The sequence below is a fragment of the Desmodus rotundus genome, chromosome 9, assembly GCF_022682495.2.
Source record: "Desmodus rotundus isolate HL8 chromosome 9, HLdesRot8A.1, whole genome shotgun sequence".
NCBI classification, from domain to species: domain Eukaryota; kingdom Metazoa; phylum Chordata; class Mammalia; order Chiroptera; family Phyllostomidae; genus Desmodus; species Desmodus rotundus.
The window spans coordinates 6,180,481-6,205,786 of NC_071395.1; the positions used below are offsets into that span (position 1 = coordinate 6,180,481).

Sequence of the window (25,306 nt, forward strand, 5' to 3'; positions counted from 1 at the left end):
TCTTATATAAGATAAAAGCAATTTTACAAATTAATACACATCAACTACAAAATAAAATTCAATAGCTGGTATACCAATATAAAAAGGCACATTTAAAAATGAATACAAATAAAACCATAAAACACAGGTATTCAAATGGACATCAGTTTAATGTGGCAGTGAAACTAAATTGCAGCTTGACAGTTTCTGTAACTGACCCAGGTCCTTTTGGGTTCTCCATGCATGTATCACTCTGGGCCGAGGGACGACTCACCTCCCAGTACTCTTCTTTGTTTGGAACATTATACCCTATAATAACAAGGCAAGTTAAGACCTCCCCTAAGAAATGTGCTGTGGCGCTACACACCTAGTTTGTTTTCCTTTGGGTATTTCTTTAGAAGTCTGTATTTATGCTAGAATACTTATCACTGTGTGCTATAAAGTGCCCATTCACCTCTCAGTCTCCACCGCCTGCCCTTGTACTTTAAATCGAATTCCCAGCACCCGTCCAGTGAAATCACAAAATAACATTACAGCATATCCTTCATTTCCTTGTTGTAACGGGAATATTTTCCCCATGCATTCCTCTTTGAAAACATTTCTGTTGAGATCATAATATTCATACATATAAGTGTATTAAAAATTTTCCACTATTGTTGAACATTTAGATTGCTTTCAGCTTTTCACTTTTATAAATTTTATTTGCATTCCTTACAGTCTAGTGGTTATTGACTTTTAAGTTCGATTCTTGGTTGGATTTGGCTAGTATAGGGTATTTACTTCATAGTATGTGACTAGTACAATATGTGAATAGAACAAGTAATTAGAGCAATGTCTAACTCTTAATAAATGCTAGCTATTTTGTACTTACAAAAAATACTTGGTGTAGGTTTTCGCAAATGACAGGTAAAACTTACCTGTTTACACTCTCAACTTCAGTGATGAGAACACTTCATTAAATTATAAAATTTTGACTTAGAGGATGAACACACAGTTGATTTCACAATATTGTCACCTATTTGAAGTACCTATCTACAATGTCTGCTTGGGAGAACTGTAGCAATGTTTACAAATGCGAAATAAGAAAACCTAAGCAGCAATGGCGCGTTAATTTGCATTAACACCTGGAGAGTATTGCTAAACAGCATCCGTTCCCAGATTAGACGCAGAAGCCCTCAGGAAAGGCAGAAGGTAATTTCCTTTACCTCAAAGGAAATGCAGGCTGAGCGTCTCTAAAGTTCCGACAGCTCTTCGGCGTAGAAACAAAGTGCGAACCGGAGGGGGGGAAAACTGGATCTCCACCTGTTTTACTCAGCACACTGCTTCAGAGACGCAGTAGAGGAGAGCACGCGGAATTTTGCTACTTCCATTCCTCCCACACCCCCTCCCAGAAATTTCAGCACATTGGCTTCTTTCAGTTTTCCTGGTCTTCCCGGGGAAGCTTCCCCGTCTCCTTGGCAACCTGAGCTGCCACCAATTGCAGCCAAGGATTGGTGATCACGTGGCCTGTGCCGCGTCTCTAGCGGAGGAAACATGGCGGCCTCGGCCAGTACTGGCTGTGAAGTTTGAATTGCTCTACTGTGGCTGCTGCATCTCCGCTGATGGCGACTGCGGCCTTGTGCGGTTCTCGTCAGAGCCCAGAGGGGCTCCTTGGAGACCCCTCTCCACAGGAAGATGAGGACTGTGATCCTGAAGATGCGGCCAGCGACTCGGGCTCCTATTCGTCCGCCAGTAGCGACTACGAGTAAGGTTCTGGAAGAGGCACAATGAAATCCATCCCTTCAGTCCCCAGAGTGGAGTGTGCACATGGTTTGGGGGAACTGCGGACTTTTGGGTGGTTGGGATTTAGTGACCTTCAGTAGCAGCGATTTTCCATCGTTTTCATGTCCTGGCACACATAAACTAATTGGTAAAATTATGCAGCACACCAAAAAAAAAATTTTTTTTGCCAGTCTGATTAAAAAATAGGTATAATTTTGATTCATTTATGTTGGATGGCTATTGTTGTGTTGACTGTTGTCACTTTTTTATTGGTAACCTAAGGGAAAGGAGGTCAGTGTCCCTGACTAAATACTCAGGGATTGCAGGTTTTAAAAATTCTACACATGTGTTGAAGATCGCTGTTCTGTAGTAAGCGGGATTTATTTGTGCCACGTTTCAGTTGTGTGATATCGTGAGCTGAAATGAGGTACTATTCTTTGCTAGTATAGGTTTTTTAGGATTCTCGGATGAGGAGTCTTTCCTCTTTCTGGTGAATTCTATAGTCTATTAGGGTTTGTCTGTTAGAGCAGGGGTGTCAAACTCGTTTTCACCCGGGACCACGTCAGCCTCAGGGTTGCCTTCAAAGGGCTTAGGACTGTGTTAATGTAACTACTTCTTAACTGTTAAGGAGGTGAAATTGCACTGGGCCCTTTGAAGGGAACAGAGGCTGATGTGGCCCCTGGTGGAAATGAGTTGACACCCCTGTGTGAAGAGTGTTCATACAACTGCCCTGTTGCGGGGTCTTCTGGCTTTTCTAGCATCATGGTGCTTGTGACTTCACCCTCATTAGCACTGAGAGCGAAAGGACACCCTACACGTTTTGTAAGACACCGATTTAAGGTGCAGTTTTTTCCTGTTATAAAAATGAATAGATGTATAAAAGAAAGAAAACCCACCCATAGTCTCAATGGAGGACAACCTCTCTTACCATTTTGGGGTATTTCTGCTATATTTTCCTATACATCCTCATGGTTTTCTTGTTTGTTTTCTTTTACCATAATGTAATTTTTTAAATACAGAATACCTAAGTATTGCTTTCCACTTTTTTTAACCTTAGTAATAATGAAGAAGTTACTTTGATTCACAGTACCTAGTGCTGCTTCTGTTTTAAAGGAATGTATCAATTACTACTGTGGATTAAGAACTTGTTGGAAAAGTCCGTTAGCGGTAGCTTGAAATGACAAAGACTGGAAAGGTCCAGTTACCAAAACATCAACCCTCCTTATAGGGGACTGCCACATATGTCAGTTTTAGGATGACATTTTTTTGTGTGTATTTAGGAATAACAGTTACTTGGCAATTACTTTATAAGTATGTAAAACATTTTTCATTGTCTTTAAAAACATGGAGGAAAATCATTACTAATAGCTACTTAATATACTCTAGAGCAGGGGTGTCCAACCTGCGGCCCAACACAAAATCGTAAATTTATTTAAAACATTATGAGATTTTTTTTGTGTGTGATTATGTGTTACAATGCATTTATGTGTGGCCCAAGACAACTCTTCTTCCAGTGAGTCCCAAGATGACAAAATGTTGGATACTCCTTCTCCAGAGGCTTAATGAGGACAGATAGCGTTCTTGAAGACCTGAACAAATTTAAGAATATCACATATTTTGCATAATCTTCCACTGCTGTGGTCATTTAAAAATAATTAGAAAATTCATGGTTATCAGTCGAAGCTGCTGGAAGGAAGTCTGGATTATATGGAACCCATTTGGTGTTGCTATGGGAGCTGTAGGCAGTGTGAGACTCAAAGTATCGGTTTGTCTACATCTTAAAATCACACACTTAGCGCAGAGAAAGGCTGTCACTTGCTCCTAGCCGCACAGCTAAGTGTTGTCAGTGTAGGAACTCAGGTGACCTGATTTCAACTGGGGCGCCCTGATTTGGATAGAATTGAAAGATAAATAAACTAGTCATGTTTCCTAGGAAATGAGCAATCTGAGAAACTTGTGTTAGGAAAATTCGTTACTTCAAAGTATTTTGTAATTCAGAAAAAATACATGTATCCGTCAAACTTGGAGCAGATTATAACTACACAGTTATTTCTGATTAGAGCAAAACAGACTAAACAAAATAAGAACCTCACTGAGAAACGTGTACATAATGACAACTTTGCAGCTTGTACCATGGGTGTCTCAGAAGAGAGATGAAAGAGTATTTATATAATATTGATTATTGTGACCCATATTTTATAAAAATCTGAATTAAAACTGCTAGCTTTAATTCCTTTTTTAACATATACCTTTTATTTTGGAGTAAGTTTAGATTTACGGCAAAGTTGCCAAGATAGGAGAGTTCCTGCATATCCTTCAGCGGGTTTGCCCTGGTGCTGATACCATCTTACGCAGTTATGGCACATTATTCAACACGAAGAAATTAACATTGGTACTGGGCTATTAAGTAAACTCCAGGCTTTTTCTGGATTTCACCCTTCCTCTACTTGTGCCCTTTTTTGTTCCAGGGTCCAATCCAGGATATTGTATTGCATTTAGTCATCAAGTCTCCTTAGTCTCTTCTGGTCTGCGACAGTTCTCGGTCCTCCCTTGTTTTTCATGACCTACATCTCTTGGTTAAGAAGATGCCAGCCAGGTTTCTCTGCAGTGGTTACTGTTTTTCACTTTCCACACTCTGTTCTTTGGAAGCACATCACTAAGTCCAGCCTGTGCTCAAGGGGAGGAGAGATTAAGCTCCGTCTCCTGGAGCAGGGAGTATCTGCACAAAGAACCAATGCCTTGGTGTCTTCTTGGTTCATTTTCTTTTCGCTACATATCGCCTTCTTTTGCAGAGTCTCAGGTTTATTTCCTGTCTTTAGTCCTGTCTCTCTACTCCCTTCCTGTATTTTTTCTTTTAAAAAAATTTCTTCTTCCTCTTAAAGTGAAGTATTTTTAACCTAAAGGTTAAGAAAATGGATCTCATTCATCGTTGTTGGACGTGTGAATTGGTACGGTCTTTGGGGCAAAGATCTCTGCATGCACAGATGCGTAAAGGTGGTTACCATATTGTTTTCCCTGGGGGGTGGGGGGGCGGCTGGGAACTGAACACAAAGCCCATCAGTAGGTGAATAACCAAATGCGTTACATCGCCGACATGGACAATTAATGCAGCCATTAGGGATTTCTAAATTGTATTGTTAATTGATAAACGATAATGATACAAACATACATTCCCACTTTTTAAAAACAAAGACAAAACAACCCTATGTGTTTTTATGTGATTATAAGAACATAGGTTTTTAACACTGCTTATGTCATGAAATGTAGGAAGGGGAGATGCTGTGTGTGGTGACCACGTCCTGTCTGTGTGGAATGAGTCTGTGCATCTGTGTACGTGAAAGGGTGCATGAGAGCAGGCACCAGCTAGAAATCCGGTCAGCGTTCATCCCTTCCTCTCTGTCGTCCTCTCACCTAATCAATCTTATAATCCGGGTGATTTTCCAGCATTTCTTAAATGTTTTTCCTATTTTTCATTTTTTTCTACCGTTGCCTTCCTTATCGTCTCTGCTTGGGTGACAAAAAAAAGCCCCCTAAATGGTTTCTTGTCTTGAGTCTCAGGCACCTCAAATCCTTCCCTGCCCCCTTGTCAAACTAGATCTATCCAGGCATAGCTGACATGTAAACCTGAACTTCATCGATGCCCTCTTACCTCCACTACACAACCCAAACCCTTTGCCATGGGCCAAAGGCCTTGCAAAATTAGGACTTGGCTGCTCCTCCTGTCGTCACTCCGCACCTCCTAAATTAAGCTCCGGCCACCGCAGTCTAGCTTAAGTTGTCCGCACAGGCCACGCGGACTGTTGCCCGAGGCCTTTGCTTATGCTGTGACTTCTTTTTGGAGTTCTCGTCTCCTTCTGCTCCCCAGGCTCCCCTCCCTGGTCCCTTAAGTCTGGTGGACAACAGCATGGTGATTGCTGGGTGGAGCGGTATAAGGGGACTAAATGGTAACAGAAAAAAAATACAATAAATATTAAATCAATGAGGAAAAAAAACCTCATGCGTGGGGTCTCATCTACAAGAAAGTGTCCCCTGACCTCACCCTCAACCCCTGGCTAAGCCCGATGACCCCTCTCTAGTACTAACCATGTGTATTGTCGTGAATTCTCGCCCAGTTCCTCTTCCCCACCAGGCAAGGGGAGGAACTGATGTTTTCATCGTGTAGTTCTAGATGACTCTTGTGCCTGTTCTGTTTCTTTGCCTTGTGACTGAATGCCACCCCCTGAGCACTGCCCCCCCTAACCTGCACGGGTCCTTAAATCATAACCGAAAAGTGGTTTCACATTTAGATTTTAGAGATTGAAATAAACTTCACATTTAACAGATAAGGGGGAAATGTTTCTTTTGGGTCAGATATTGTACCTATAATGCAAATAACATACCAGATTAAAGAGCTGGATTTGGGATTGTGAAACAAACACGTTCCTTCATTGCTTAAATTGATATATATTTTCATTAAGTAATTGTGTGTAATTATGGTATTTATATCGTGGCTTTTAAAATTATGGTGCATTGCTATCAGCAAGTTTTATGGTGAGGACGCAGTTACTTAGATTGTCCCTTCACAGCAGAGTGCAGTTATGAAATACTGATTTCTGCAGGTACGATAGGGTTGGCCGAAACAACGGATGTGTGATTAATAACCTGCAGTAGGTGGTGCCAAGTGCCTCAAACGATGCCACACACTGGGAACCAACAAGTGCCAAAGAAATACTGGGTTGCATATTTGGGGCTAGTTGTGCCCTTTTTTCACCTTTCATATATAGTTGAAAATTATGTGTTAATTGCCAGCCACAGACTGACGCGGTGGTTAGTTTCAGCGTTGAGTAATAGAAAAGTGCATTTTTTGGACTGATTTTCACAGTATTTAGAAAGAGACTCTTGAGTTAACAAAACGAGAGTTGCTAATACACACTGCAGAAAACCAAACTGTCGGCTCTGACTGAACGATTAGGACGCAAATTATACCCTTTCATGCCAGGATATTACAGCTCATGTTTCTAAAAAGACCCTCTCCACTGGTAGTTTTTCCACTGTAGCCAATTTTGCCTTAGAGAATAGCAGTTTGAAAAGTAAATGCTTGTAACATTGAACAGGGTAGAGTTTATGATTAGGTATGTTAGCTTAAGATGATTATTTTTGGTTTTAATGCTGTGTCAGTCAGTTTTAGTGGCAATAATTTTATTTCTTTCAATGGCATACTTCCCAGTTAAAAGGGTTTTTTTACAATCACATGATGAATTATGTAATATGTGGTTTACTTTTCCTACTACAATTATTCATAAAAAGGAGTTTTACAGAAATTACAGGCTAAAGAAGTGATTATTGTTAACGGTGGTTATAAACTGGTGTTTTCAGCAACGATTTTTATTCACGGTGAAGGGAATGTTTCTTTTTTGAAAATTTATTATTAAACAAAGTCTATCAATCCTGGTCTTCAGCTTTCATTTTAACATGACAGCCACACTGAAGAATGTCTATGCAAATAATGTGTTTGTATAGAGAATTTCCAAATGGCTTATGTCTGTGAATATAATTGCACAATCCACTACTAATGTAAATTATTATCCAGTGACATTGTGTAATGTGAATAACAACCACACAGGGGCTGAACTAAATTTCTTTAAAAAACAAAAACTTAAATTCCAGAAGGGGACCGTCTCATTTTTTGTTGTCTTTTCCGTCCTTGTAGATCCCTTCTCCAAAACCTGTTCTTCAAGGTGCTACAAAAAGCATCCTCCAACTATGGGTGCTCATGATAAGTTAGGGATAATGAGATGCCAATACTAAAAGAACTTTTACATCTCCCACCTCCCTGCACCCTGCCCCCACCCTCACTGCTACGCCAGGAAGACATAGCTGTTTTTCATATGTTCTGCTGCTATTCAGATTATCTTCTTTTTCTTTTTCACAGTGACCTTGAGCCTGAGTGGCTGGACAGTGTGCAGAAAAACGGAGAGCTGTTTTACTTGGAACTGAGCGAGGACGAGGAAGAAAGCCTCCTTCCCGAGCCACCTGTGGTGAACCATGTCCGGTTCAGTGAAAATGAGATCATTATTGAAGAGGATGATTACAAAGAAGGAAGAAAGTATGAACCCAAACTCAAGCGGTTCACCAAAATTTTAAAAAGCAAAAGACTTTTACCCAAGCGCTACAATAAGAAAAACAGCAAAGACAGTGGGCCAGTCTCCATTCTAAAGCATCAGTCCCACCAGAAAACAGGGGTCATTGTCCAACAGAGGTACAAGGACGTGAACATCTACGTGAACCCCAAAAAGCTAACGGTCACCAAAGCCAAAGAGCAGCTCAAGCTTTTGGAAGTCCTGGTTGGGATCATCCATCAGACCAAGTGGAGCTGGAGACGAACTGGAAAGCAGGCTGGTGGGGAGAGGCTGGTGGTGCATGGCTTGCTGCCCGGGGGGTCGGCCATGAAGAGTGGTCAGGTGCTAATCGGTAAGTGCCTTTGCTGACCATCAGTCTTTGTTTGCTGTGGTACGTAGTTAGTGATGCCTTGTGAGGAACGTGGTCAAACAGAGTTCGTAGCCAGCGTCTGAACAGACTCTGGACTGCTTGGTGACGCTTGGGACAGGAGTGACGTCGTTAAGGGTGGTGTGCTGCCAGGCACAGTGTTCTGGAAAGAAACTAAAGTGCTTTAGTGCCTTGAATAAAGTGTGTGCGCCTTGCCTAGGCCAGGGGAGAGCTTAACTGATTTTTGAGTTTTAAATTATATAATTTTATGTCATCTTGGTTATAGTTGCTGACAAGGAAAAGAAAATAAGCTGATTGTACAGTGATAATTTAGGGTTGAATGACCTGTATCCAATAACATGACAAAAAATATATAATTTATGAATAAAAATACTTGAAAATTGTATGTTTGCACTTGAGTGCACTAAGATCTTGGAGTGGTTTTAACTGTTTCATTTGTCATATTTAGCAACAGTGGTGCTGTATAGAAATTTCCTTTTTAGGGTGCTTGCCATAAAATGTCCCACCAATTTTGAGGGGAAAAAAATAAATTCACAAGTTATTCTGAATATATATTAAGATGAGCATTTGGTGCTACTGATATATTTTCGGCTGTTGTGTATGTAATGTTTGAGGTAGTAGTAACTTTATTAAAGATAAAATTAGACAAATGTGAGAATATATTATTAGTAAAACTTAAAGGTATTGGCAGTGCTAAAAGGCAACAGTCTTAAGTTGATCTAGCCTAAGATATCTGGACAAAGGAACTTTTGTTGATGCTTTAGAACCATTTAAAACTTTTTGAATTAAGTCTGAATTTGACTTCTGTGTTCACTGATTCAACAAATAATTTTTTGAGCATCTGCTAAGTGCCAGGAGTATAAAGGTTAGTGACCCAAACGCTCCTCTTAGGGAGCTCCTTCTGCAGTGGAAGGCTGGGCTGGAAATCGGCTGGCAGTGTCACATGGCGAGGTAGGTGCCAAGGTAGGGGTTCGCAGGGACGACTTGTGTGGGAAGGGCAGCTGGGCAAAGTATGTGTTATGGAGCGCTGCAACAAGATCCCCACGCTCTCCTCTTACAGCGTCACGCTGATACTCGTCCCCTGGAGAGTTAAGGCCTGTGTGCCTCTCCCCCTTCAGCTCCCTGAATCTGGGTGGGCCTGCAACTACAGCTTAGGTGCTGCTGGGTGACTTAGGAGGTGGGATTATAAAGGCAAAGGTCATGCCACTTCTGCCTGGTTTTCTTGGAACCCGGTCGCCCTTCTGTGCAGGAGGCCAGGCCGCATGTAAAGGCCATCAGCAGAGTCCTGTCCGGTGGCCCCAGCCACCGCTGCATCAGCCACCAGACGTGAGTGAAGAAGCCTTCCCAGTACTCCAGCCCCAACCACCATCTGGCTGCCTCAACAGGAGGAGCCCTGAGTGAGAACCTCAGCCAGAGCCCAGTTGACCCCAGACCCGGAAGAGATGATAAATGGCGGCTGTTCGTTTGGTTTCATTACTGAGATAATAGTGACATGTAACATGATACCAGTGTCAGGTGTACAACACAATGCTTTGATGTTTGTACGTACTGTGAAGTGACGACCCCAATAAGTCTAGTTCACATCCATCACCACACGTAGTTAAATCATGTTGTTTTAAGCTACTGAGTTTTGGGGGAGTGACTCATCACACAGCAATTTACATTCTCTCAGATCCTCAACTTTCTTTTTTGGAATATGATAAGATTGGGCTAAAATATCTCTACAGTTGTTTCTTTTAGTTCTGTCAAAGGAGGCCAGAATTCCTGCTTATGAAGTCCTGCCTGGTTGTTGCTGACCCCGTAGTTTTAAGATCCCACGCGATGGGAACTCCCAGCTACTGTATCTCTCTGTACACTCAGCCCTTCATACCCATCGGTTCCACATCTGCGGATTCAACCAACCACTCCTGGGAGGTTCTCCAACAATTGTTACTTTATTGCTGATGTGTGTTGTGTAGTTGGGCCTATGATGATTGTATCTGTCCTGAACATGTACAGGCTTTTTTCTTGTCATTATTCCCTAAATAATATAGTAGGACAGCTATTTACAAAGCACTTACACTGCATTAGGCATTATAAGTAATCTAGAGATGGTTCAAAGTATGCGGGGTGAAGTGTGCAGGTTATGCGAACACTGCACCGTTTACATCAGGGGCCTGGGCATCCACCGATTTCAGTAGTTCTGACAAAGACAGCATGGCCAGGAGAGCCTGAAATACTTACTTATCTTACCCTTTGTAGGGAAAGTTTGCTGACCCCAGATATAAAAGGAGGGAAAACTGTGCTGGAAATGTTTGTTGAACCACTTTTTAGTAATAATACAAAGCATGAAAATGTCAAACGAGGTTATTGTTGTTTAAGTTATAATTTTATAAATCTCTATGTTACTCTACTGTTAAAATGATAATTATCAAAACTATGTACCAGTACAAAAGTTTTTATTTATTGAGAGGTTTAAAAGAATAAACATCTTTGATACCTCATTTGTGTGAACACAGATAAAGACTAAAAATAATTTGCAAGAACAATCGTGGCAATAGTGTTAGGGTCATCGATGATTTTTCCAACATTTCTGTTGTATTTTCTATTTCAGTGAGAAATAAAAACTGCATTAGCTTGTTAGCATCACCAGGGAATGGGGTATTTTCCTGAGTCAAATGTTCCGAATGATAGTTACAATACACGAGCTCCCATTATTCAGGAACACCTAGAGTGGTAGATTGGGGGAGCCCTTCATTTTCTCCACTTTAGTACTTGCATAGGATAGATGAGGGATTGCTATTCCAACTCAAAACATATAGTAAAAATCATTATCTTAAAACTTAATAATTTGTTAGTAAATGTATTAAGTGTAAATGCATTAACTTAAATGAATAAAATGTCAGTATGGTAGCTATGTTTCAAAACCCAGATTCTCTCCCGACAAAGTCAAATTGGGCTTAGTTTAAAGAATCAGTGTAAAGTCACAGACTGATCCCACCCAACGGTCCCATGCTGATTTCCCCGTCCTTTTGTGCAGAAATCCCCCCTTCTAACCAGACTGATTTATGTTTTCCCCGTGACCACCAAAAGCACCTTGTGTATCCATTTCTGTTCTTTAAACATCCATGGTCCCTGACACTCAGTTGGTGCTTAGCCAACATTGCTTTGTGTGTCTAGGAGGGTGTATTCATTTTTATTGCTGCTATGACAAAGCATCACAAACTCAGTGCTTTAAAAAGGCACAAATTCATCATCATGCAGTTCTGGAAGTCAGAAGTCTAAAACGTTTCTTCCTGCACAAAAAAAGTGCCCACGGGGCTGCATTCCTTACAGAGATTCCACGGGGAATCCCTTCCCTTGGCCAGCTTCCAGAGGCCACGTGCATTCCTTGTCTTGTAGTTTTCTTCCTGCAGCTTCAAAGCCAGCAGCGTAGCACCCTCAAGTTTCTCTTCTCTGACTCTGACCCTCCTGTCTCCCTCCTATAAAGACCCTCGCTTGGGCTCATTGGGTCTTCTCCCCACGTCAAGGCCCTTAACCTAAGGAAGTACATCTGCAAAGTGCCTGTTGCCACGGCAGGGCAGCGTATTCACAGATTGCAATGTGGATGTCTTTGGAGGACGGTTACTCTGCCTACCACCGTGGGCTGGTGTTTTTTTTTTGTGGTTTCCGTTTGTTTGTTTTGATAAGATCTATTCTTTCTTTTTCCTATATTTATGTGTCATTTGTTTCAAAAGTAATTTCTTAAACTGTATACTCGTTTCATGTAGTATAATAGAGCGGGACACAAATAGAGCAGAGAACAAACTTGCATGTTTTCATAGCCCGTGGTGCTTTATGTCGTGGCCTTTCAATACACATTTGCTGTTTGCCAGATGTTGAGGAATTGATAGGTTTTCTCAAATGATGAACTTTACATTGAGAATTGATTTGAGCACTGTGATAAACTGGTCTCACCTCTTTATGCTCTATTTGATTCTTGACTGTATCTGTTGATAAACGTTTCTTCTTTTTTCTACCCCCAATAATCCCTAGACCATTTCTTATTTAACAATTGAAACCTGTTCACAAGCTGAGTTCCTTTCAGCCTTTGAAGTGGGACAGTGCGTACTGGCGACTCCCCTGCACTTGTGGAGAAAGAACTTTCCATGAGTGCAGCTGTCAGCTGCCGGGACGTGACGCCCAGAACTCCTGCCTCTCTGAGTCACCTCACGACAGGCTCAGGACACTGGAGGAGGCAAATCTCTGGGAAAAGGAGAAGCACCTGTGACACTGCTTCTACAGGAATAAAATTTTCCATTTAAAAGTATTTCACTACCCTTACTCTAAAACATATTTTTGGATCTTTCATGATGACGTGTGTCTCCTACTTTCAGAGGTTGAGGCGACGTGATGCTTTCGGGTGACACTCAGCTGCAGAACTGTACTCGTCAGGGTTTGGAGAAGAGTCATTTGGAACATTACCCAATGGAGTTTTGGTTTAAAGGAGCAAGTTTTAAATGGTGTCACTATTCTCATCATCTCACAGACAATGGAACCCATGGATAGAATGGTCTAGAAGTAGTTTTGTCTTGTATCATCAACACTCCAATATCCTTCATTGTTTCTTAAAAAAAAAAAAAACTTCAGCTACAAATCATTTGATGTAATACACTTGTTTAATCTCCTATTTTAAAAAAATGGGGGACATGTTGCTTTGCCCCACTGCCAGGTGTAACTGAAGTTGGAAGTTTAGTTTGCAAGTTCTTGCTTTTAAGAACAGTTACCAAGCCACTCAGAGGGCTGCGGTGGTCGGCTGTCGTAGTGCCTCAGGGCCCGCACCTGCGGGCTGTGAACCAAGCAGCCAGACCCTTGGGCAGGCTGTCCAGGGCCATCACGGTGATGACCTGCAAGGTCTGCCCGCTCACTCTGCACCCAGCCCCTTCCCCTGTGCTCAAGTGTCAGGGAGAGAAAGGGAGGAATAGCAGAGCTAAAGGGACAGCTTTTCACCTGTTCCCCAACCCTCACTCCCAGGGCGACATGAAGAGGGCCAGGTGACACCTACGCACATACCTGTAGTGAGTTGCATTAAAGGGAGAGGAATTTTGACCTTAAGGAGCATGAATCTTCTACAAAGCACAAACACTGATAATAAGGTACTGAGGGAACACTATCCCTATACTGTACATTGAACAAACTTGACCTTTGCCCTGGAGGGAGATGCTATCTTTGTCACCCAAGGCTGTTCAGTATACAAGGGAGGACCTCCCAAACACAGAATTTACTTATAAAAAATTGCGTATTCTTAACATGTTTAAACTTCAGTCACCTTCAAAGTATTCTCTATTTGATACAATACACCTATCGAGATGCTTTTTCCACTGTTCAAAACAGTTTTTGAACTCATCCATTTTAGTGCCTTTTAATGCTTCTGCCTTTTTTGGTTTCACCTCTTCCACACTGGCAAATCATTTCACTTTGAGGCCTTTTTTCATCCAGGGAAACAAAAAAAGTGGCTTAGGGTGAGATCAGGTGAATAGGGAGGGTGGGCACGGGGGTCATGCTGTTTTGGGCCAAGAACTACTGAACACTCAGCGAAGTATGGGCAGGTGCACTCGTAAATCACCCATCACGAAATGGGCAAATGTGTTGAAAGAGTCTCCAAAAAAAATTCACTGAAGCCAGACACAGCCTCTCACAACAGCGCCAGCTGGTGCACTGATATAGATGAGTTCCCAGAACACTCACCTAGTGTAAGGAGCCTGTATCTCAAGGGGCCTGCCCTCCAGAAGATAATTCCATTTTTTTTCAGGGGGCGGGAGCGAGCATCCTTAAAAGACAAACCAGAACAAAGACTTTCAGTGCCATGGGTTGCAAGATGTACAAACCAATGGAGAATTGTCTATCAACACTATTTTATCTATGTACATGTTGTCCATCTTCCCCAAAGAATATTAAGCTCCATGAAGAGATTTATGTCTGTGTAATTCAATTCTCTATCTGCAGTGCCTGGCACACAGTAGGTGCTCAATGAATATTTGTTGGATAAATTAATGAGTGGATAAATATGAATTACTTGATCAGATTCCTAGTGATATGTTTATGATGAGAAATAATCTTGTTTTATATATATTTTTATCACTATAGCTTACTGGTGTTTTGATATTACTTTTAATTATGATGTGAAAGTAAATTTCCATTTTAAGACTGATCATTTTTATATCAAAGCCCCCAAATTTATAAATATACAAATTTAAAGAAAAACCATTTCAAAGGAGATTTCTACCAAAACATGCTGTGGATTTTGATATGGTGGGGTCTTTGAAACAAAGAGCTATGTGTAGACACAGATCGATAATAGGAATACCACAGCGTATTGAGTTATGGTGTACCACAAGGATTTCATTTAAATTGCAGCTGAACTTCTTTACCGTGGGTGTAAGTGGTTAGATTCAGTTTTGTTGTGCGCAGATACTTGGTTTATGCTACAAATTTTCCATCTTTCATTTGGGCTTACATAATTCTTCCAATTGTCTCAAAAATGAGAATATTCATGTCTTTAAATATCCATAGGTTGTACTCAGTCATGGCGCGACGTTAGGCTGTATTACAGTTTAGGAAAGAGTGGAGTGGAAGATTTGCTCTGCCACTAATGAGCTTTATAACCCTGGACAAGCCCCTGGGTGTCTGTACCATATTTTCCACTGTACTTTCAAGAGGTCGGAATAGATGCTTTGTAATGTTCCAGTTCTAGATCTTTTTGGTTTGGGGATATTCACACAGCTCTTCCCTGTTGTTCTTCTTTCAGGCGATGTCCTTGTTGCTGTGAACGATGTTGATGTGACTTCTGAGAACATAGAGAGAGTTCTGTCTTGCATTCCTGGACCTATGCAGGTATGGATGCTCTTATGATGAATTACATAAATTAAGTGCATCTTGTGCTATTTCCTTTTTTTAAGATTCTGGAAATTATCATGCTTAGTGGGTGAGTTCTACTCACATACTTGGGTATTTAAAACATTTTAGATCTTGTTAACATTTTTAGCTTTTGGAAAGTGTTCTTAAAAGAGAACAGTATGTCCTGACTGGTGTGGCTCAGTGGGTTGGGTGTCGTTCCGCAAAATTAGAAGTTGTTGGTTTGATTCCCAGTCAGGGCACATGCCTGGGTTTCGGGTTCAGTCCCTGGTTTGGGGTGCATACGGGAGGTAACTGATCAGTGTTTATCTCTCTCGCATTGATGTTTCTCTCCTTCTCTTTCCCCATCCTTTCCCCTCTCTCTGAAATATAGGGAAATAAATAAATATTTTTTTAAAAAGAGTGAGAGACAAGGATCTACAAATAAAACTCATCCTAAGGAAAGCAGGAACAAGAACAATAATAAAAACACATATAATGACCAACTTGCCATTATAACTACCATTTGTGCTCATAAAACTCCAGTTCCTAGAAAAGTCATTTTAAACAGTCATGGAACTGTCTGTTCTCTGACTCGTTAAAATCATTATTGTTATCAAGTTTTTTTTCTGTGGTTTTATTTATTTTAAAAACCATACTCTTCTCTTGATTTTTCTGTTATCTAGTTTAGCCTTACTCCTGAGCTTTTGTTTAGCTATTTAATGAATTATGCTTCATTCCTTGAAGGTAAAAATAAATCTCTTTCATATTAAGTCATTTTGATACTCCAAGCATTGACATTTTTGCATCAGAGATGGCATTTTTAGGTCATTAGATGTATTTTGAAAGTGCTGTCCTCCTATTGAAGAATGTTCTGCTCTTGTTGGCCTCAGGAATTCGCTTTCTCCATTTTGAGGGGTAAGGAGGACGTATGCTTCCGATAGGTGAGAGACTCCATCAGGTGGTGAGAGGGTGGCGCGGTTTGGGATGAACAGAATCCCTGACAAATCAGAATCTGATCTGCATCTGATCTGAGATTCTGACATAGTAGGACCCATGATGAAATTCCTTATTTTCTAAGAAATAACATTTCCCTGTACTCAACTGCCTTCTGTTAAATCAGTCTCCCTCTCCTTCTCTCTGTCTGTCTGTCTTTCCCTCTCTCCCTCTCTCTCTTTCTCAATTTACCTATCTTTGGAAATATAAAATTAAAAGTTTAGCAGATTTGCATTTTAGGAATGTATTGCTCTGGGTGGGACTGGGGGCTGGGCAACCAGGCGGTTAGCTTTGGAGCAGTCTAGAACGGAGCAGTCTAGAAGAGAGGTGATGAAGGCTGAGGGGAGGTGTTGGCTGAGCGTATGCAAGAGGAGGAGACTCCATTTCAGACAGGTGGGAGGTGAAGAGGTTAGTTCTTCCTGCAGGACCGAGAGGAGTCCAGGATGCCTTCCAGCTTGCGTCTCGAGTAATTCAGTGAGACTGCCCAGAAGGTCAGAGCATCAAGGAGAAGGAAGGTGCTTGTCAAATGGGACGAGTTGCAGACAGATGTAGAAAGAAGGAACATTAAAACAACAAGGTTTTGGAAGTGATGCGTTACAGAAAACATGTCCTCAGACCTGAGGAAAGGCACATCTTCTCCTGAGCGGGGAGAGGAGGAGAGAAAGGACGGGCAAATTGTGCAAATCCGAGACCATTTTGAGGGAGTCAGGAGGTGAAGGACCCACGAAACTGGTCACAGATTCGTCTCCATGGAAGAACTACAGGAAACTCTTTTTATAAGGAGCTTCATATAAACTGTCTTGTATTAGGTGTTTTAAAAGGGTTTTTTTTTCCTGTAAAACACATAATATCCTAACCTTTACATGTATCAACCCCCTTTTCAAAAATAGCACTTAACTCCTAATTTGGTTATCTGTCTCCCCCTTTATTATTTTATCAAGGCAACCAGGTATCCCAACACTTATAGCACTTAACGTGTGAGCTTTTTCAGAATGTCTTGCTAAAGTGTAATTATCTTTTAGTTATAGAGACAACCTTACTTAAATCAGAAGAAGGGTGGCTAAAATAGTTCCGTGGGGGATTTTAATGGCTGGCCCTGTGGAGTGTGTGTTGGGTTGAGTCTGTCACGGTGGGGAAAGGTCCTCGTACCACAGAGAAGCGCTGCTGTTTGCCAAGTATAACATTAACGCTGGTTTTCCAGTGTCTGTTCTTCCTGAAGCACAGCAAACCGGTCTTAAATTTTAGGTTGCTGCTGCTGCCTGAAGTAAAATTGGTGAAGTGTTATTTTAAGTCTACGAGTTATTTCCTTTTGTCATTGCTGGGGAATCACGCCCCAGCCTCAGACCTTTCTGCGGAACCTCAGCTGGAAAGGCTGCCTTTCCTGTTCCGAGGCACGCTGTGGCTCTCTCCGAGGACCGCCTTTCTCCTGCTTCCAGCGCTGTGCACCGCAGACCCAGCCTGTCTCCCTACAGCCAGGTTTCCCCCGCTCCAGGCCTCCCCCAAGCCCAGTGCCCGAGAACCGACTTCAAAGCTCCCGTCTGTCCTGTCTGAACTTGCACAAAGTCTGCGCTCAAAATCTCCCCAAATTCTAGATTCTTACATTTCCAAGGAACACCCTCAGAGGCTCCCGTTTATTTTCTTTTGGACACTCCTAAACGACTCACAAATAAAAGAAGCCCCTTGACCACCAAGCCATTTACTTCATCAGAGCCTGCTCATGTATTCATGGTTACGTTTATATTTCTATTCGTGCACACATATATTGAGCATCACCAACCACAACAGATGCCACCCTCAGAGAATAGTCTTTCAGGCCATGTAATGCTTACATGTTGCTTGGTTGGGTCAAAACCACACACCAAACACTGTTTTCACACCCTAAAATCATTTCTAAAACAGTGTCTCTTCAGTTCTTCCTCACCTTAACCATGTATTAGTTGCCATCACATAAATCTTGATTGTTCCCATGTAGAATCTGTATTTTTAATTTATTTTTTTAGTTTGCTTAATATTTCCACCCCCCAAAATATACTCATTTTATACCCAACCTTCTAGTGAAAACTTCTTTTACTCAGGGTACACACAGGTGCTTTGAAAGGAGCGAGTTATCTTTGGCCAACCTAGCGACATATCTCCTTTTTCAAGGAAAGGTAATCGAGGATTGGTAGATACCTTTCAACATCCTGGACACTAACCAGTCTGGTTTGACATCAGGCCTTGAAATGAAGACTGCCCTGGGAAAACTGATAGATAATCTTTCTTAGGGCCACGGGCCAAGTCCCAGCATGCTGATTGTTTTTTGCTGTCCTCAGCCTATATTTTAAAGGATGTGTAGGAGAAGAAAACTTGAGCCTCACTTTACTTGAAAGGAGCGCCAGTTCTGGTGGTGAGGTCACTTTTAATCCCGAACCTCCTCCGTCGCTTTCCCCAGATGGGTCGGTGCTGTCAGGGCCTACAGTGTGGTGCTAGCCTTTCTCACACTGTCAGATCACACTGAGTTTTGTTTTTCTGGGGCATTTCTTGTTTATGGGATAACGTGTGAGGGACCCTGGGCGCAGAGCTGAGATACGACTGTGAGCAGAGCGCCCAGCCCCTGCCACCCAGGAGCCCACGCTGTGGGACGGCGTCACTGCGTGCTGTGCGCGCCTGAGAGTGTGTGCGTGTGCAGGGCCTCCTCCGCAAAAACTGCAGCCGATTTCCCCTCGGTGAGACATCAACACGTTGTTTTAATGTGCAAAGGTGAAACTGACGTTTGAAAATGCCTATGCTGTGAAAAAGGAAACCACGCAGCCAATACAGAAAAAGGCGCAGCCGAACACAGAAGGGGATTTAGTCAAGCTTCTCTGGGGAGAAGAGGTCGAAGGCACCGAGCAGGATGTGCTCCGCACGCCGCATGTCGTCCTGTATCTCACCCTGGAGCTGGACTCCGAGACCTCAAAGGAGGAGGTGAGTGTCTTCTCCAGGAGCGAGGGAAACACAGAAGCACCCTGCGTCGTCTTCCGAGGGAAGAATACGCAATTTCTGAGTCATTCCATGCCTTTATGTTTTAGGTATGTTCCTTCTTCTGACAAGCTCAATGAATCCATTTGTAGAGATTTGAATTTGTTTCTGCTTTCTTTAAAAATTCTATTTGAACTTATTTTTTCATGATATTTTGGTTGCTTGTATCATTATTATTCTTGTTGTATACTCTATTGCTATTTTTTTGTGAATACTCTTAAAATTTTATTGTATTTGTCTTCACAGATTCTAAAGTTAAACATTATCTTCACCCTTTTGCAAAATGAGTGAAGGTCTGTAATATGCCTTCGCTTCAGTCAGCCCCCCTCCACCCACTTGCTATTGTCTTCAATATTTTAGTGCCGTCATTTTTTTAATCCCACAAATTGGGTATAATTGTACTTTTATTACTACTAATTATTATATTTTACACTTTATAAAATATAAATTACATGTTATCAAATTCACGTTTCATACATGTTTCCTGGAGATGGACCTTCTTTAAATTTACATACATGTTTACCGATTCCTCCACTCACCATTCTTTCTCACATGTCAGACTGTCCTTACTTGGTCGTTTTTTCTTTTTCCCAAAACATGGATTTTAAGAATTTCTTTTAGTGAAAGTATATGTGTGATAAATTATTTTTGTTTTCTATCTGGTGATGTGTTTTTCACCCCTTCTTCTTTACTGAATTAGTCAGCAGAGGCCACTTGCTATAACAACCCTCCTGTCTCGGTGGCTCAACATAACAGGAGTTGATTTCTCACTTCAATGTGAATGTTCCTGCCAATGCAGTTCAGTGTTTCAAGCTCTTCATCCAGTGATTCCCTTACTCCCAAGAGCTTCCGAGTCCTCTGTTGCGTCTTTGGCCTCCAGTTGGCCATTGCAAGAAGAGAGGAAGCATGCGGTAACACATGGCACATTCCACTGGCCTGGCTTAAAAGTAGCACCATCACTTCTGCTCGTGTCCCAGGGCCTAGAGCTAGTTATATGGTCTCCCCTGATGCAAGGAGGTGAGAAATGTAGTCAGTCTTCCTGTGTGGCCAAGAAGAAGATGAGGTCCAAACATGGTCTTGCTTATGCTAACCAGGCGGAAAGTGTTTTCCAATCTGTTCAAAGATAGTGTTCCTTTGTCTTTTGACTTCCACAGTTGCTGTTAAGAAGTCTACTGTCAGTCATTCCTCTGTAAGGAATGTCTTTTATTTTCTTTGTTCAGTTTCTTGATTCTGCTATGTTCATACTGTTTTTTAACCTCCTCATTGTGTTTTCTATTTAAACAGTCACAGTTTTATTTTTAGAAGTTTCTGAAAATCTACAATGCTATTCCTGGCAGTCTCATTGCTTGCTCATCTTAGTGAATCTCTGTTTCTCTAAGCATGTCATACAGAGTTCTTCCCTGTTCTGAATCTGCCCATCCCACTATCTCTAACCCCTGAGGGACTCTGACTTGTGGTGGCATGCATTCTTATGTCCTTGGAGGTCATTGGCTAAACTTACTGCTTGCTTTTATCTTTGGGAGTCCTGTGTTTCTAAACTGGGAATGCACTCCTCCAGAGAGAATTTGCTTCTTCTGCTTCTGCCACTGACCTGGGCACTTCAGCCTTACTCAAGGATCTGGGTTTAACACATGGGTCTTAGGCTTAGCTCACCTCCTGAGCCACTAGCCCAACGCTCTGAGTCTTGATCAAAGCTATTGTGGGCATCCACCCTCGGGACAGCCCTGCCTCTGCCTTCTGCCATACTCACCACTCCCAGCTGAGGCCCCAGTTTGCTTTGCAGTGGTGGGAAAAGGGGTGTGGAAGGGTGTGGAGAGGACGTCTTGGAAGCCTCTCCCCTTCTCCCATGTCCAACAGTTCAAACAGGCCTGTGCTGACCATGCATCTAGTCGCTTCACAGCACAAGGGTCTCTCAGAGCATCGACTTTACCATGAAGATTCTGCCTGGAGCAGAAGTGGGATCTAAAAAGTTTTTACCTGATGTACATTTCTTTGTTTTTGTAATCCTTGCAATTTGTATTCTGAACGCTGAAGCCATTTTATCCAAAGGTTGTATTTCCTTGTGTTACTTCTTCATATATCAAAATTTAGTCAGTAACTGAGATGGAAAAGAAGGGATTTACTTATTTGGGGTTTTTTTACTTTTCTGTGTTCTGAAATGCCCAAGACCTAGAGTTAATTATCCTAATTTCTTGCATGTGTGATTAATCCTTGGTATCTTTAAAACAAATGAGAAGTTTAAGCATTTACTATATAAAACACAACAAATTTCTGGGATGGTAGCACCCTGACTCTTTCCAGGCTGTCTTCAAGTAGGGACTGCTGGGGCCTTTTGTCATCCTTGCCTGTCTTCCCATGGGAAAGTGTGTAGATGTTTCTCAATGAGCAGGTTTCTGTCTGTGGACAGCCCTGTGTCAACACTGTTCAGCAGAGGCTTTTTCTTCTCACTGAATAGAGTGGAAGCTGCTGCAGATGCATGCTGCTAACAAGTGCTGGAAAACGCAGCTAATTAAGCCAGTTAGGAACTGTGGGGCCTGCCAGGCCTTTCACAGCCGGGCTCCTGGGGCCGGTTGCTGCCGGCAGTGGGAATAGAGGTTTTCTCAAAAGACCTTTTTTAGTGGTATGACTTATTTTACAATAAAATGTCACAGGGTCATTTTGTTTTCACATGAGTTACATATTTCAGAAAAGCGTTTTTTCTTTGAGTTACATGATTTGGGAACTTAACCAAAAAAAAGTATCAAAGGAAATATGGTTATTTCTTTCAAGCGGTATTTGTTATTTGGCTAAATGCAGTAAGTTTATATACTAACCAAGTTTTAAATGCCATTACGTAGACATAACAGAAGATCTAAACTGATAGTCGACTTAATTTCTAGAGATAAAGCATTTAACTGTTTTTACAGTAGAAATACTGTGAGAAAATTTGAGTTGTTAGGCAGAGTATATTTGGCCAACATATTCCATAGCAATTTGCATCTATTGAATATGCTTATTAATAAGTATAAAAAGCAGATGTGTGCAGTTTATTTATATTTTTCCTAATGTAAAAGTTGCCAAGACATACACACCATGTCACGTAATTATTCTTGTAAAAAGAGACTGAAACAAGATGTGGAACGCTCTTAGCGAGATAAAGATCACGGGAAAAGATCTGGTGCTGTTTTAGGGTGTTGGGCTTTTACAGTGGCTGTATTAATATTCATGTATGTTGCCATTCAGCTGTATCAGTGGAAGCTACTCTGAATTCTCCAAGGATTCTACCTGGAAGTTTTTGTTTTGCCTTCTTTTTATTTGCCTCGTAAGAAAAATGGCACCTTGCTTTAAGTAACAGCAAAGAAGTGAGGTACAGAGTGATTCGTCCCTTTGTGTAAAAGTTCTGGCACAATGCACATCCTGATTTTGAAATTTGTCGTTTGTCATTAAAACTGCATGTTTCCTGAGAACACGCTTTTCTTGAAAATAGAAAAGTAGTTAGCATTTTGTGATTATCTTATAGATCTAGTATCTTTCCATAATTTGAAATGTGCTGTCTTTCGAAGATTTCTTTCGGATTAATTATAGTGGGCAAACTCTTTCAAATTTAAGACAGGTACAGTTTTATAATGTCATAATGCTTCTTTCTCCCTATCTGCACTACTCTAATATACTTCCACGTTCTCACTTTTTAATTTCAGTGTTGCCTTGGGTTTAAATAAAGATTTAATAATTGAATGAATTCACAAGAAATGACAAAAATTATTTTTAAAGTCAGTGTGAAAGTAATTAAATTTAAATATTTCTAAAAATTACATGTGGTATCTATGTAAATATTGACTACAGAAGGTAAAAATATTTGTATAATAAAGTATTATAAAATATTAGAATTTATTATAAAGGAAATTAAAGTTTAAAACATTGTTTGAAATCAGTTGAAATTATTCCAATTCATTAGTGTCCCACTCAGTATATATTTTGGTATCATGACCAACTTTGATATTCTCTAACTTATTTTCAAATGTAATATTTTAAATGCTAGTTAATGTGTTAAAATTCCAGGCATATTTCTCTTCTTATGTTTGAACAAAACTCCCACTGAAGCGGAAAGGATTCCTTCTGTTATTGTTGTTCTTTCTTAATTACAAAATCTGAACTTTCCACGACAAAAAAATAATGGTTGGGATGTTTGGGGAGTGTGGTCATTTTTGTTTGTTTCCATTTCACAGCAGGAAATTCTTTATCACTACCCAGCATCCGAGGCGTCTCAGAAATTGAAAAGTGTGAGAGGGGTGTTTCTTACACTGTGTGACATGCTGGAAAGTGTGACGGGGACACAAGTTACTAGGTAATGATTTTCATTTAGATTTGATTCTCTTGTTCTTTCAAGTTCTTTGCCTTGATTCTGACAAAATGCTGTAGAAGTATCTATTATACAAATGTGCTTATTACATATTGTACAAATATGCAGATAAATCTACATATACAAGTATTTCATGTAGATTTATCTGCAGATATTTTGTTTCTCAGCTAAATTGTTTCGACCAGTCATCTATTTGAAGTGTAGGTTCTGAACACCACTGTAGAGCTGGGTGTTTCAGCACATTTTCAGTCACAATGCTGGACCAGTGACCTGTACTTCAGAATTTATTTCATGGAGGTGATAGATATCTCTTAAGCATGGCATTATGATGAGCCTAGGCTTTTTCATGTTTTTATCTTTTTTTTTTTTATTTTTTTTTATTTTTTTTTTAAATATATTTATTGATTATGCTATTACAGTTGTCCCATTTCCCCCCCCACTCCACTCCATCCTGCCCACCCCCCTCCCTCCCACATTCCCCCCCCCCCCCATAGTTCATGTCCATGGGTCATACTTATAAGTTCTTTGGCTTCTACATTTCCTACACTATTTTTACCCTCCCCCTGTCTATTTTCCACCTATCATCTATGCTACTTATTCTCTGTACCTTTACCCCCCTCTCCCCCTCCCACTCCCTTATTGACCACCCTCATGTTCTAGTTGTTTGCCTAGTTTGCTCTCGTTTTTGTTTTAGGTGTGGTCATTAATAACTGTGAGTTTGCTGTCATTTTTACTGTTCCTATTTTTGATCTTCTTTTTCTTAGGTAACTCCCTTTAACATTTCATATAATAAGGGCTTGGTGATGATGAACTTCTTTAACTTGACCTTATCTGAGAAGCACTTTATCTTCCCTTCCATTCTAAATGATAGCTTTGCTGGATACAGTAATCTTGGATGTAGGTCCTTGTGTTTAATCTTGGGTAATGTAATTATGATGTGCCTTGGTGTGTTCCTCCTTGGGTCCAGCTTCTTTGGGACTCTCTGAGCTTCCTGGACTTCCCGGAAGTCTATTTCCTTTGCCAGATTAGGGAAGTTCTCCTTCATTATTTGTTCAAATAAGTTTTCAATTTTCTGTTCTTCCTCTTCTCCTTCTGGCACCCCTATAATTCGGATGTTGGAACGTTTCGAGACGTCCTGGAGGTTCCTAAGCCTCTCCTCATTTTTCCAAGTTCTTGTTTCTTCATTCTTTTCTGGTTGGATGTTTATTTCTTCCTTCTGGTCCATACCATTGATTTGAGTCCCAGTTTCCTTCTCATCACTATTGGTTCCCTGTACATTTTCCTTTGTTTCTCTTAGCATAGGCTTCATTTTTTCATCTGTTTTTCGAACAGATTCAACCAAGTCTGTGAGCATATTGATAACCAGTGCTTTGAACTGTGCATCCGATAGGTTGGCTATCTCTTCGTCGCTTAGTTGTATTTTTTCAGGAGCTTTGAAGTGTTCTGTCATTTGGGCCATTTTTTTTGTTTGTTTGTCTTGGCACGTCTGTTACTTTAAGTGGCGGAGCCTTAGGTGTTCACTGGGGCGGGGTAATGCTGGTGGCTGCGCTGTGACGCTGTACGTGGGGGAGGGGCCGAGTGGGAGCAATGGCGCCCGCCTCACTGTCCTCCGGATTTCAATCTTCCACTCCGATACCCACAATCAAACTGGGCCACTCTGGTGCTGGTTCCCGAGTAAGTGGGCCTGTGCACACTCTAGGCCCCTGTGGGTCTCTCCAACGACCTCTCCTGTGAGGCTGGGAATCTCTCCTGCTGCCGCCCCAACCCCCAGGGGCGCTTTCAATCAGAGGTTTGAGGCTTTATTTCCCCGAGCTGGAGCCCTGGGTTGCGCAGCGGTCTGCTTCGCTGCCCGCCGTTCGTCGGGTTTATCTGTGGGCGAATGTGGTGCCGCAA

At 41.4% G+C, this 25,306-nt stretch overlaps 1 protein-coding gene across 2 annotated transcripts in view; it reads left to right on the forward strand.

Moving 5' to 3' along the window:
- Positions 1 to 1,506: 1,506 nt before the first annotated feature.
- INTU (inturned planar cell polarity protein) overlaps positions 1,507 to 25,306 on the forward strand; it is a 48,268-nt gene continuing 24,468 nt past the window's right edge. For both annotated transcript variants that reach the window (XM_024569112.4, XM_045202718.3), the window contains exons 1-5: positions 1,507 to 1,723; positions 7,652 to 8,190; positions 14,993 to 15,078; positions 18,814 to 19,020; positions 23,280 to 23,398. In XM_024569112.4, coding sequence (XP_024424880.2) covers positions 1,581 to 1,723; positions 7,652 to 8,190; positions 14,993 to 15,078; positions 18,814 to 19,020; positions 23,280 to 23,398 — 1,094 coding nt within the window. In that variant the 5' untranslated portion in view covers positions 1,507 to 1,580. The remainder of the gene's footprint in view (positions 1,724 to 7,651; positions 8,191 to 14,992; positions 15,079 to 18,813; positions 19,021 to 23,279; positions 23,399 to 25,306) is intronic.